The 13,722-nt window shown below is 38.9% G+C and overlaps 2 protein-coding genes across 3 annotated transcripts in view; both read left to right on the plus strand.

Annotated features, from left to right (window-relative positions):
- The window catches only part of hmx2 (H6 family homeobox 2), a 40,446-nt gene that overhangs the window by 18,875 nt on the left and 7,849 nt on the right, over positions 1-13,722 (plus strand). Inside the window, exon 1 of one of the 2 annotated variants that reach the window (XM_072557514.1) lies at positions 13,484-13,654. The exons of the other annotated variant lie outside the window; for it this stretch is intronic. The gene's annotated coding sequence lies outside the window, so the exon portion shown is untranslated. Of the gene's footprint in view, positions 1-13,483; positions 13,655-13,722 lie in introns of those variants that run through there. 2 annotated transcript variants of the gene reach the window in all.
- LOC140463490 (homeobox protein HMX3-like) lies at positions 8,463-10,566 on the plus strand. Its single transcript, XM_072557511.1, has 2 exons — positions 8,463-9,076; positions 9,175-10,566. Exons 1-2 carry the CDS (start codon positions 8,782-8,784, stop codon positions 9,777-9,779), a joined length of 900 nt encoding a protein of 299 aa, XP_072413612.1. The 5' UTR covers positions 8,463-8,781; the 3' UTR covers positions 9,780-10,566.

Raw genomic sequence — 13,722 nt, forward strand, 5'->3', positions numbered from 1 at the left:
TGGAATTCAGGTTCACAGAGACTGATGAAGTTTCCAATGGATCGTGGGCATTTGCTGCGAGCGGTGAACTAATTGATTGGAATGTAGGCAAATGTAATTGAAGGAAACACGTTGACCGATTGTTGCACGGTTGTATCCTTTCTTGACGCCCTGTCCCTTGAAGAATTCGAGGCAAAATATATTGCAAGAATATCAATTTTCACAACCGTCAAAATGGTGTTGACACAGGCTTTTTCCAGCAGTAAGAAATGTGCTTATCATTTCGATAATAATCGATAATTATTTATTTTTGCAATGAAGATTTTTGAGAAAGCAGTAAGATCAGGGGCTACACGTGAAATGTTTTATTGTCATTTCACGGCTTAATAAACAGATGCAGGATTAAAGAGGAAACATCAGCGATGCATTTTACACCAAACCGGTTACAGCCTATTCTCCCCCAACACTTAACATGAGACAACGAACAAATATTTATTATTGATTTTAATATTGAACAGGCAAATTTCTGAAATTAATAACACGCTGTCTGTGCTTAGCATTTAAATGGGAATAGCTGGAGAGAGAGTGCAGTTCTATAATTAAATTGAGTAAATGTTCTATTTAACTTTAGTTAAATATTTTATACTTTTTAAATGATGTGCTTTATGCAATAAATCATATATAACGTGTTATATGAAATCACCTAGAGCACCTAATTTAAATGGGCAATATCTGGACTAAAGCAATGTTGAGGATTCCTTGCCCAGAATTATGTGTAACTGGAATCTCCCTTCGTAATATTGAATGGAAATCAGCAGTTTCCAGTGATTGGCCTAATTCTATTAACAGTACGCGTTATAGTAGATGGTTTTGCATTACTCCGTACCACAATAATGAGCCACACTTCAGAGTCACACACAGACTCAGCCAGCTCTGCACTGCACTTTTTTGGACAGCTGAATTTATTCTGTAAAGTCAGGTTTGTACACCTCCAGTTTTAATAGAATCAGAAATTCATTGCTTTCCAAATGGTATTTTCCCCTCTAAATCCTTTTAAAGATTAATCAATCAGGGTCTTTGGCATCAGGTCATTGGGTACAGGACTAACCTTTCGATTTGCAGAATTGAGGCCTGGCGGGGTCTGGTTGATTTCTCCTTAAGAGAAAGCTGGCAAGTAAGATATTAATGGCTTGTATTCAGTGTATGGTGAATGCCTATGTAACTGTTCCCTTCATTTTTGGTCAATATATTGGATAGATCGAGCGATGAATGCACATGCTGCTGTAGAGAGAAACACTGCATTACTCTATTTTAGTCAATATCTTTTCTTGAACGTTTTCGTCACTTGCCTTTCCTCGTCTTGTCAATCCGGAATATACACTTCAGGCAACTTTAAAACAACGAACGTCAAACGAGCCAAACTGTTGTGTACAAATGTAACCGAAGAGGAGCAAAAAAAAGTCCCAACATGAAATGCTGGTTCGCTTTTCAGATTTCAGATTAGATTCCCTACAGTGTGGAAACAGGCTCTTCGGCCCAACCAGTCCCCACACCGACCCTCTGAAGAGTAACCCACCCAGACCCATTTCCCTCTGACTAATGCACCCCTTAATACTATGGGCAGTTTGGCTTTTGGGTTGTTTCTACTGCAAATCAAGCCAGAAATCAAACGCACTGACTTGGCTGGCGCAAAAAAAAGTGGCAATCATTATCATAAAATCTGCTTTCTCTGCATAGATGCTGCCAGACCTGTTGAGTTTCTCCAGCAATTTCAGTTTTTATCTCAGCGTCTGCGTCCGTTAACGGTGATGTTGAGCGGAGCGATCTGTTGGGGTATCAATACCCAAATGAACAAATCTCATGTTATCACTATGACAAAATCTGAATTGTTTGCCTGTGGTCTAAACAACCCCTTAATAATGAACGGCGACTCCAATATTACATGCTACTGAGCTGCCGAACTTTGGTTTGGATAAATTATTTAGAATCGTGGCGAGGTTAGCATTTTCTCTGTTACTCATTCCCCCACTGTATCATGATTCAAAGCTTTCACTTGGAGCATTCATCATGACCGAGCGCGATAATGCAATAATATTTAATAATTCACACAATCTCAAAATTGTTTTGGTCGCATATTGCCTTTTGCCAATAACGGAATTATGACATTGATATTGACAGCATTCCTGAAGTGTTCCTAATTATGGTGATGCATATTGCATAACGTTGGAATCATTCACATTTATCTGTGCAAGTGCCGACACGTTATTATTGACTATCCATGTCATTCCAATTCTGCCTTTTCTTTCAAGACCTTGGTGCGCAAGTTGTGTGTGTGTGTGTTTAAATGTTTAAATTGCCAGGCAATCCAGGAGAGATCAATATTTGTGTTCCTGATGTTTTCATGCAACACTATGCAACGGATTTAATAATATCACAACCTTTAAAATGTTAAATAGTCTTGGCAAAGTACTAAAACGCAACTGTCACAATTATAGAGAAACAAGGACTGGCTTTGTAAAGACATTGCTGAGTTCCTGGTATCAGCCTGATCTGCATAGAAAATATTCAATTTGGTAATGTTCAGACCTTGAACCTAAATCATAATAACTTCTGCATTTTAATGCAATGTGTAAGACAGCAAATCATATGGTGTGCATAATTTAAAACCAACTACTAATGTGCCTAGTGGTTGAGTAAATACAGGATGGAACCAGATTGTATCAAAATCAGAACCAACTGTAAAATGTCTACGGCCAGATTGGATTGCTGTGTATTTCTAGTCGTCTCTGTTTCTCTACTCAGATCCGCAGTGTTTTCTCCTCATTTCTGACACCAGCTGGAGTTTGATTTCTAACAACCTGTTCAAGCAGTCAGTAAAAGCACAAGCGAACTGAAGATTTTCCTCCTCTGTCTCTCCAGTGGGTTTTTAATCCGGACATGTGTAAACAAATAATTTTGCATTTATCAGGTTTACAAATATGTTTATTTAGAAAAATGGGACGTTTATTTTTAAAAGCCTTCTGAACAGATTAGGGTTTGATTGACCCCCCTCCACAACCCCCAAATCAAACCATTTCATTTGCACTGTATCTGAAAAGACACTTCTTTCGCAGTTTGTTGAATGATACATTCGCGTTTTGGGATTTGTCTCAGCTTTGCCTAGAGTCCCATCTAGCTTTCATAACCATTATGTTAAAAACAGGTTATAGGGTTCTGAACTTAAAATCTGAAGTGCTTTCTTTTTTTTGTAAGTAATGTCCTGACACCTGCTTTAAAACAATCTGGAGTAGCTAACATTTCATTAGAGGAATTATAAAGAAGGGTTTCTAATTTCACTCCCTCTTTTCATCGTGAGCGTTTGTAACGATTCACAAGTTTAGTAATACGGGTATCTCCTTTTTGTTCATTGTTACTGTTGAGCTGAAAACAGGATTCCAATTTCCATCGAGATCGCTTTGACTCGATATCGTCAATTTGCATATATGTTGTCAAGAATCCATTAGAATCATGTGCTCCATGCAAATCAGTCCCAAATTCACACTGATTACCGGCTCGTCTAGAGTCTTGGAATTAACCCAAACTAGATTAAGAACTAGATTTATATAAAGTAAAAAAAGTCCAACACAAGCAATGATCCCTCGGAAATGGCAAATCCAGTATCATAAATTCAGCTTTTGCAGATTTACACAAAGTTTTCTTTCGGTTACTGCCAGACGTGTTTTTATTATTTTAGTTCCCGACTCCAACAAAAATGAAAGAATTTACACCAGGTTTTGCTGTTCCAAATAGAATAGCAAAATGCATGCCGCTGACCTGTAAAGTGCTTGCAGTATAGTGATAAAGATCATATTTATCAACAGGGGGTGCTGTACAGGCAGCGTTCAGCGCACAACCCTGTGTTAATTGTGAATCATTTATACACTCCCATCTGCCGTATTTCTTCGTCAAAAGTGACGGCACTTGTTCCTGAACACAACCCTTGTGAATGGCTTCATCAACCAGATGAGGAAAGTTAGGGGTTTAACATTCATAACATAACTTTAAACTCCGAGAACTAATGGTATACTTCCCCGCCAGACTGGTCTGTTTCCAGCCACAGTAAGTAAGTTATCCCCAGTCATGAAAGAACGATTATGCCAAACGGGCAGAGTTTCGCCGAGATAACCCTGCTCGCACGACACCGAAGACAAATAGGATTGTGAGGTGTGGTTTCCAACTCTCACTGCTCTTACTGCAGCAGACAAAAGGTTAATTGCCCTTGGCTTACTTCTGTTTCTGTCTACTGACATGATTGTTATCTCTTTAAAAAGAAACTGAAAAATAAGAGGGAAAAAAGAATCATTCCCTAAAACGATATAAGTCTTCCACATTCAGGGACAACACCTAAAGTATCAAGCAGCTCGTTTATCTCTTGTTTCAAGACTTCATATTACAAAGGAGCTCCCTGATGATAAGTATCTGCTGTCAGAGAGATTGACTGCCCTGATGGACATGTTCGCGGTTTCTGATGTCTCCTCCTTAGGGGTTGTTTTAAGACCTCGAAAGATGTACCTCTCTGATCTGTCTTCCCATAACCTGAAGGGAAATGATTAGCAACAACAAAAAAAATCAGTCTGTAACACAATAGAGGGACGAAGGTGATCTCCAAGCAGCATCAGAGAGAACAATGCATTCCTTTAGTGAAAGTCATGTAATTAATAAGCTGGGTCGTGTAAAAAGAAACACATTGTCCAATTTAGATGTCTAATAGTTTGTTCTAACCACTAATTGCCGCACTCAAAAAGAAGTCGAATCAAAGTTTGTTAGTGGTGCTTTTCAGCATTGTTGTCTAATTTAGGGATTGAGTAATGCTGTAATATGTGCATAACATTTAATAATAAATATCCCGTTCATTTAGTTTGATACTGTTCACGATGTTATACCTAACCCTTAAATGTTCTTCCAAGTTCTTGGAGAAGTCACTGTATGTTTTGTTTAACTTTTTGGTTGCAGTACACTGGTGATTGCAGAATTTTGGTCTACATGCGAACTTATTGTGGCTTCGTCAGCAACACTTACAAACCATTATTTTCAAATAGAAGACTTTGGTGTGATTTAGGGAACTTTGTGTTATCCTTATATTATATACTGCCTCAGTAAATGAGGAAGGGAATGAATTCCTAAAAACAATATATAGTGGAAGAAAAGTACAGAGAGTTCATACGTTGAACGTTAAAATAAATCCAGGAGTGTGGGTGATTCTAGGTATCATACATAAACATTTACCTATCCCTTGAGAGCAACCTTTTCTCTCAAACATCAATCTATAATAATATATGCATGCATCTTCAAGGGTACTATTTACATCGCTGTTAATCTGTTTATCAATGCCAAACTGACAAAGAGAAACATTCTGTTGTATTTATTATGTTTGAAAGTGTAAAATAGTTATTGTATACTTTACTTGTACCATCTGATATCGCAGCACTGTTCCAAATAACTGGTAAAATAATTCACTAATAAGAGATTTAAAGTAATAAAAGACATGATGAACAATGGAGACATGAAATCTAAGAAAGCGAGGCCTAGATGATGTAGGTGAATATGATAAGAATAGGATTTTAAAAGGATCTTGAGCATTTCAAATGTATTAAAGTTGCTGGACCCACTTAAATTAAAGCCTTAAACTACACTCGCCTGTTGGTTTACAAAATCTGGTAATTGTTAAAGAAATTATAGCATTCGTTACACATAAGGGCATTCCGATTTTAGTTTCATTATTACTGGTTATTCCACATAATTGTATCAATTACCCTAACCCTGCCGCACATTGTTGTTAATGTAATTAATGGTGTTGCATCCTATCCAGTTCCTATCATCATGAATATTAATTCAACTATAATATAAAGAGATGATGAAAAAGTTCCCAAATGATAACAAAGGCTAAATCTGTCACACGGCGGATTCGAAAGAATATCTGCGCACGTTGTCCGCATGTGCCTACACAAACTGCGATTCATGTTTTGATGTCAAACCTTTCTGGGAGTGGTGTTACTGGCCGATGTTTGAATGAGGAACTGCGGTGTTGGCATCAATCAGAAGAAACCCCAAACATATTCACGTTTCATTTGAAAGAAGTCACAGTCCCATTTCGAACATTATTTGGTTCATTCTTCTCCAACTTCATCTATTGCATGTCCCTTTTGATGGCCCATTTTAGATTTGTTTGAAACAGTTGGAAAAACGTATCTTGTTTTCCATTTGAGCGTCTATGGATATTACAGTGTGTATGATCATTCAGTAGGTGCCTTTAAATAACTAACTGGTTTTGCCACCCCTCATCTCCACCTTCCCCTCCCCCACCCCGCCCCACCGCCTTGCAAATAATCTTCCAAACAATCGTGCTCAGTCTCCTTGACTATATTTCAGTTCGCAGGCAAATATGCAATATTGTAGAACAAAGGAGCTTTATAGCGTTGGCGTAATGAGGTTCGAACTTTAGAAGTAAGTCCAGTCCCTTTTATAATGAGTATAAACATGACAATCCTTCTGTGCGTGCAGGTGATTCTCTTTTTGAAAGACAAATTAATTGCAAATGCAAATCGTGAATTACTCTGCAGCCCGTGGGGAAATGTATTGTAGTTGTAATTATCTTTGCAACAGCTACCTTTACTGCCCTGCATAATCGTTAACATGTATTTTTATATATAAAGTGATGCACCCATGATTCATTTTCCCCATAGATTTGACTAAATGTTTTCTGGGTGTCAAGGCGCGTAGAATTGCTTAATTTGCGTCTATCAGAATGGACAATAATGTAATTGTAATAGGTGCTGAAAGATAAAACGTTGTCGAGTTGTAGGTGCCAGTAATTAAACATAAGAGTCAACGGCAAATACCTGGTATACCCGTTTATAGTACGATGCAGCCTAGTAACCAGTGGAATGGCACTAAGGTGTGCACATTATCATTCAGCCGAATGAAACGAAATGTATCATTGGGTAAACAGCTAAGGCCGCAGGTTGCAAGTTATATACAGGGAATGATGATGGGTATTTCAATTTCAACGCACACCCATCCAAATGTGTTGGCATGTTCCTCAGTGCTATAACTTATCTGAATTATAGATAAGAGCTGGGCTGTAGTAATCATTGTCTATTATGTGCTGTCGGGCCAAACTGCAAATTGACGACATATATCCGCTTACAGTTCTGGAACATTATGTAAATATGTAAGTCATACAAACACTGTGCTGTATTCACCGTTAATGTAAAGGAAACGCATTTGTAATATGAAAATATAGATAAACTAAAAGAAAACCTTAATTAAAGCTTTCAAAGAAAATACAATCGAATTCCCATGCAACACCCAGTTATGTCGTTAACCAAACTGAGCTGGCGCGCTGTGTAGAATAAAAGATCTGTCGTGAGATTTGCAGCGGTATAAATTAGAATAATAATAATCAAAACAGGCAGTCCTCGGTTGACATTTACCCAAACCAAGTGCTGGATCTAAGTGGTAGCTTAATATAAAATTGTTCTCGTTTACTGACAAAATATGTCACCTTCTTCAACTCTCCTGATAAATTAGCGCTGTAACATTTTTGTATGTGTTTCCATTGGGTTATAAGCTTTGCCAAAAAATAATACATGAAAAATATTAGAGTCCTTTCTGCTTGTATTTTTAGAAGCATCTGTGTACAAACAGTTCGACTTTGGTGTGTGTGTGTGTGTGTGTGTGTTGTGGGGGTGGGGGGGGTGAAACTGGGAGTTAAAGTCAGGCAAACAGTGAAAATGGTTTGTCTCTATTAAATGAACTCATGAGAAATACAGTATAACATTAAAGTGACATATGCGAAATCCTGCTTAAATCTGAGGTCACAGCATATCGGTTCTACTTATAAATCTTCATATACAAATTGGGCTTGCTTCCATAATAAAATTATTGCTATTTCTTGCAGTGCTACACTTCATAAAATCGCGTTTTAATGTGCCATATATCCCTGGCATATAACACTTTATCACGAAAACCTCACAAACTGAACGTCTCTGTTCAAAGCCGCATGGAATACTGCCTACATCTCTTTTCGAATCTGGCTGCTTCAAATGCGGAGTAGCTTTATTTTCTGTTATTACGCCATCCAGCCAAGCTAGAACCTGGACTTTAAGTAAAGACAAAGCCTGGAAAGTAACCGATTCATAGAAACCAGGCTGTTTTGCTTTCCCGTTGTAAAATGCACTGCCTCAATGGGCACAAACCAAGGCTTGAGGCGCTCAAAGTGACAGAGGAGGAAAAGCCTGGGCACTTTAAACAAATTTCCCCTCCAGATGGAAATGAAGCAGCGTTTTGTGCCAATGGACAGGAGTAAGTCATTTGCCTACTGCTCGTCTAGTGGTGGTTTACAGGACGAGTTTCTTTTGTGGTATTAGTCTCGTCCTCATTTGCTGCCTAATTGGACTATATAAAGCCAATAACAGGCGAGCTCTTATAGCCTTAAGCGAAGCGCAAAGTATAGGGAGGTGGACTCATTACATGCCATTCTTTTTTTCCCTTCGGTAATCCTATTTGCCATTGTGCGTGCCCAATCGCCGTATACTTTCTGCATTTAACTTGTATGACATTTTTATTTCATCATTATCATCTGGCGCCAGATTGAGGCTGAATGCCTCCGACTCTGTTGCAAATTGCTGTGGAGTTCCACTGTCCCCACATGCAAAAGTTTGGTGCGTTTTCCTGAACTCACGGGATTCTGAACAACGCGGTCCGCTTTCTCGCCCGAGCCTCCGCACGGTGCCTGCAGTGTCTGCCCGGAGTCAGGCGGCCATGCCTGAGACAGCAGCGCAGGAGAGTCCCATCGCGCCTAAAGAGTCCTCCTTCTCCATCAAAAACCTGCTGAACTGTGATCGAAAGCCGTCAAAGCCTAAGACTTTGCTGTCCACCGTGAAAGGGGTGGTCGAGGGCGCGACTTTCTCCTTACCTCACTGCAGGGAGCCCGGCTTCCCCAGGTTTGAACTCCCAGCTCAGAGGTTTGCGCTGCCGGCGCACTATCTAGAGAGGTCCCCCGCCTGGTGGTACCCTTGTACACTCACATCAGGGGTGCATCTCCCACGGACTGAAGGTAAGTGATCTTTAAGCACGTTCTCCTTTCTGATGCCCAGCTTCCTAATCGCTTTGGTCTGCAGCGTGTCTAACGCCAGTGCTTTTCTATCCTGCTAGTTGTCGAGAAGAGCAGCGGATGTGCCCGAGACTCCTCCCCGGACAGGGACTCTCCCGAGCCGGCCCTCAAAATCGAACCGGACCGCAAAGAAAAGGAAGACGCCAAAAGCCTGGAAGAGATCGTATTGGAGGAATCGAGCGACGCTGAGGAACAAAAGAAGGAAGATAATAACAGTGAGGACTGGAAAAAGAGGGCGGAAAGTCCCGAGAGAAAGCCCTGTCGGAAGAAGAAAACTCGCACGGTGTTCTCCAGGAGTCAGGTTTTCCAACTGGAGTCGACCTTCGACATGAAGCGTTACCTGAGCAGCTCAGAAAGAGCAGGGCTCGCCGCCTCCCTCCACCTGACTGAGACCCAGGTGAAGATCTGGTTCCAGAACCGCCGCAATAAATGGAAAAGGCAGCTGGCTGCCGAACTAGAAGCAGCCAACATGAGCCACGCGGCTCAAAGGATAGTCCGGGTGCCTATCTTATACCATGAGAACTCGGCTTCGGAGTCTGGGAGCCCTGGTAACGCACCAGTCACCCAGCCATTACTAACATTCCCACATCCAGCCTACTACTCACATCCTGTAGTCACATCTGTACCCCTCCTGCGGCCAGTCTGATTTTATTTTAATATTTATCTTGTTATTATCTTTTTTGTAAGATTAGACCTAGTAGTTTTGAAGCAACGAACCACAGGAAGACCAGCTGTAAATGTCTACATTGCTCACATCCTCCAGCTTCAGCTGTACCCCTTTAAAGGCTACTCTGGGTTTATCAATTTATCCTCATTTTATTTGACCAATTCCGTTTTGTAAGATTAAGCCATGTAGTTTTGAGACGATCTGCTGTAAATGTCTTTTTTTTGTAAGTACTTAAAAGGAGTGGTGAAAATGTTGTTCCTTATTATGGTTTCACGTATCTGTGCAATATTGTACTATAGAAGTTAAAGCACTGTTTTGGAGTTTAAAGAAAATCATTGCAAGTTGAAACCCAATATACATTGGTCTAAACTGGAAGAACGTGTGACGAGTAGCGACTCTGGACGCTATCAAGTTTCTAATGTCAAGGCGCTTTAACTGAAGGACAATCAAAAAATATTTAAGGTTCTTTTTATTTATTTAATGAATGTATCGTTTACGTGGTGACAACGTATATTAATTTACCTGGATTGTAAATTTATTGACAGAGGTCAAAAGATAAAATTTCTAAATTTTTTCAAATAATACTGTTCTGTTTATTATTTCTGGTTATTTCACCAGATGTAAGATAGTTATTTACTGCGAGAATAATTGGTGTTCTGTATGTTTTAGACAAAAAAAAGAAAATAAAATACTTGCGTTTTTGATATTGTAATGGCGAATTTTGTTGAACAGACTTGTTGTGAACTAAAATAAAATGTAAGCAGTCTTTGTTACTCAAATGTGTAGTTTCGTACAACCATTAACTCAAGAAACAGGGAAACTACTGTTTTGCTAATAAAGTATGAATAACAACGCTTGCGGCCAAAAACGGCACGATATTTGCAAATACCAAAACATCGTCAGTTGAAAAGTGTAAAATCTCATGGCGTCCATACTTGCGGGCACAATTACTTAGCGGGAAAACGAGCTGGATTGATAGTTTGGATGATGTGTACCTAGTCTGGGGATACGTTATTCTACCTGGCAAAAGAAACCCTACCTCAGCTTTTATACAATTTTTGAAGCATTCTTAGTCAACTATTATCTGATATAAGGTGTATTTTATTTCGTGTTCAGTGTAGTGAGGTTCTTGTTTATTTGGTGAGCCACATTTAGCAATACAATCTCGGCTAAAGCCTCCTTCAACGGCGATATAGCATTGAAACTTCAGACAGTGTTTAATTAAACTAACAAGTTAGGAAACTGCTGTGCAACCGATATAAACTTTATTTTTCAAAAGTCCCTTCAATTGACAGTGAAGAATATTGGGAGGATTAATTGATTCGCCAAGGGTTTGCTACGCTGAGACTATCTACACTTACATGTATAAACTGTCGACATTTTTCGCAGTAGCTGGCGGGGTCAGTTACAGTGCACCTCACCTGGTAAGTGGTTGTACACACAGGGATAGGGATCTATTTAATAATTAAATAATAAAGCTTTATGCTAAATGACAGTTCGTTATTATTAAATGAAGCTGCTACATGTACGAGGACTTTTATATGAGAGCTTTATTCTATTCAACTGCCCTTGCTAGATCAAGTACAGACCAACTGCGTTTAGTAAACCACTGAACGCATAGGTATGTGCCGGAGTACTGAAAATATATTTCAACCATTCCCATTTTTAGAGAAGGTCACAGTTAAAGTCCTTTACAGATGAACAACTCGAGGTTATTCCGTGTGCATTTTTATGGTTGACATCCAAGAAACCAGCAGCATCATGTTCTGATTTTCAGATAACATTGCTGTTGGTTTTTCGCGTGAAAGCTGTCAACAGAGCTGTCAGATGATTCACAAGTGCCATGGCGCTAATAGGAAGCTCTGCGCCTTTGATTGTGTTTTAATTTGTTATGCATCGTGGCTGAAAATAAACATAACACAGAAGCCAAAATATGTCGCTCCTTGTGTGAAGTAATAACAAAAATTGGGTCTTGTATTGTTGGCGATACTAACTTTATGACAACAGTGTCAGCATGAACTTTTTAGGACGTTTATACAGCAAACACACAACCGTTTAATCAACAGAAAACAGCGACTACAAATATGCAAAAGTACTTTTACTTTATATTGAATGTCGTAAAAGTACCTAGCCCAACCTAATCTTAAACTCTGTCAAGAACTGGCCGATAAAAACAAGGTTATACTTAATATTTTGCCCGTTGACAGCATTTTAAAATTGATCAAGTTGTAGAGCATTTTCTAACAGACGCTCTTGTACGAGAAAGGCGTGGTACCCTGTTACAGATGTTGCTTTACTGATACAATAATGGTGTTCTACCGAATCATTACCAACCTGTAGGGACCTGCTTCACGCCAATAATCAATTCAACTTCACAAAAAATAAAGGATAAAAACACAATCAATGTTGGATTTTTTTTGTCTTTGTGTGATTCGCTCCACGCTCCCTCTTTCATTAAATTCTGTATTTACACAGAACTACGATCTGTTTCTTAATTAAGACAATATTGTAATATAATGAAATACAATCACAGTTTTGATCATGCGATTATTATAAATAGAGCTAAACCAATTAACTATAATTCCATATGGAAGATTTACGCTTGCAACAATCAAAATTACTCTCGCAATACTTTGGTAATTTTGTCGCTTCACTGTTACTAAGTTCTGTCTGCTCAGACGCGTTTCAGTTTTCCAGGTTTTATTTACAACAGTAAATTGGAATTTCTTCAAATTATCAAAGTTCCGGTTAAAAAAATTGTCAATTTGTTTGTACTCTTGTTCTTATATCATTAGCACCACGATGTTACTGATCCAAAGAAAACATTTGACAAAAAGATGTAGACTTATTTCTTGTTCAGGTCTTTCTTTCATTCATCTTTTTGGCTTTTGTTATAGATAGCTTCCCATCAGAGTTACCGTAGCCACCAATGTTACTCCTCATCCATCCCCCTACATAAATAATTTTCTCGCTCGACTCCTACATTAATCGGCAGACAGCTACTGTTGAGCGAAAATTGTATTGTAAAATACCTTCTGAAAATCACTTTCATAAATCTGCATCGATGAAATTATCTTGCTCAAACATGCAGCTAAGAAGCCTTTACACCATTATATAGTAATCCAAGAAACGTTTTCATATGAACACTGTTCCTTCCGTTATTCGGCAGAACTTTATTTTTAATAGAACATGAGTGTTTGAAGCTTGTTTAATGGTTGTGAATAATTACTTAAGCAGGATTTACACAACCGTCATTATAATAGAAAAAATGGTAAGTTATATATTTATGATAAATATGAACAACAGTTATGTTTTAAAGCCGTACTTTCAAAACATTGGCTTGCATACAGAGAAAGGATCGCTTTTGTTACACACAGTCGTTTGTCAGAAATCAGAGGCACAATATATACAAAGGTTCATCATGAATGTGAACAATCCCTGCATTGCACTTAAACGTTCCGGTCTCCAAATCTCTGTATTTGTTTAATCATTCCTGCTCATTTCAGTAAACATGGCTGCAGATATGCCGCTGTCATGTTTGTACCTTACACACACATGTATTTTTTTTTATTTGGTGCAAAATACAGGGAACTTTTGTATAGCCAACACTGCAATCATTCCAAACAGATATAACCTTTCCATCACTCCCCCAGAACAGGCTTCAGAACTACCGTGCAGACCATTTGTGCTGAGCTCAGTTCAGCTTCGGCAGCCTGCGGCTATTTTACAGTTTAACAACTGCACTAATTTGCGTCGAACTGTCCAAAATATCTGTTTAACTGCGGCATTAATCTGTGCCTGACTCTCAATTGTACTTAGTAACTTTCCGGGGGCAAATCGGTCGCATCTGATAGGTCAGTATGTTTGGTTGCAAACTTTATTTGTACGTAAAATGTGTTTATTTGATCAAAATGGGGACGAG

Source organism: Chiloscyllium punctatum, chromosome 38 (assembly GCF_047496795.1).
Source record: "Chiloscyllium punctatum isolate Juve2018m chromosome 38, sChiPun1.3, whole genome shotgun sequence".
NCBI classification, from domain to species: Eukaryota; Metazoa; Chordata; class Chondrichthyes; order Orectolobiformes; family Hemiscylliidae; genus Chiloscyllium; species Chiloscyllium punctatum.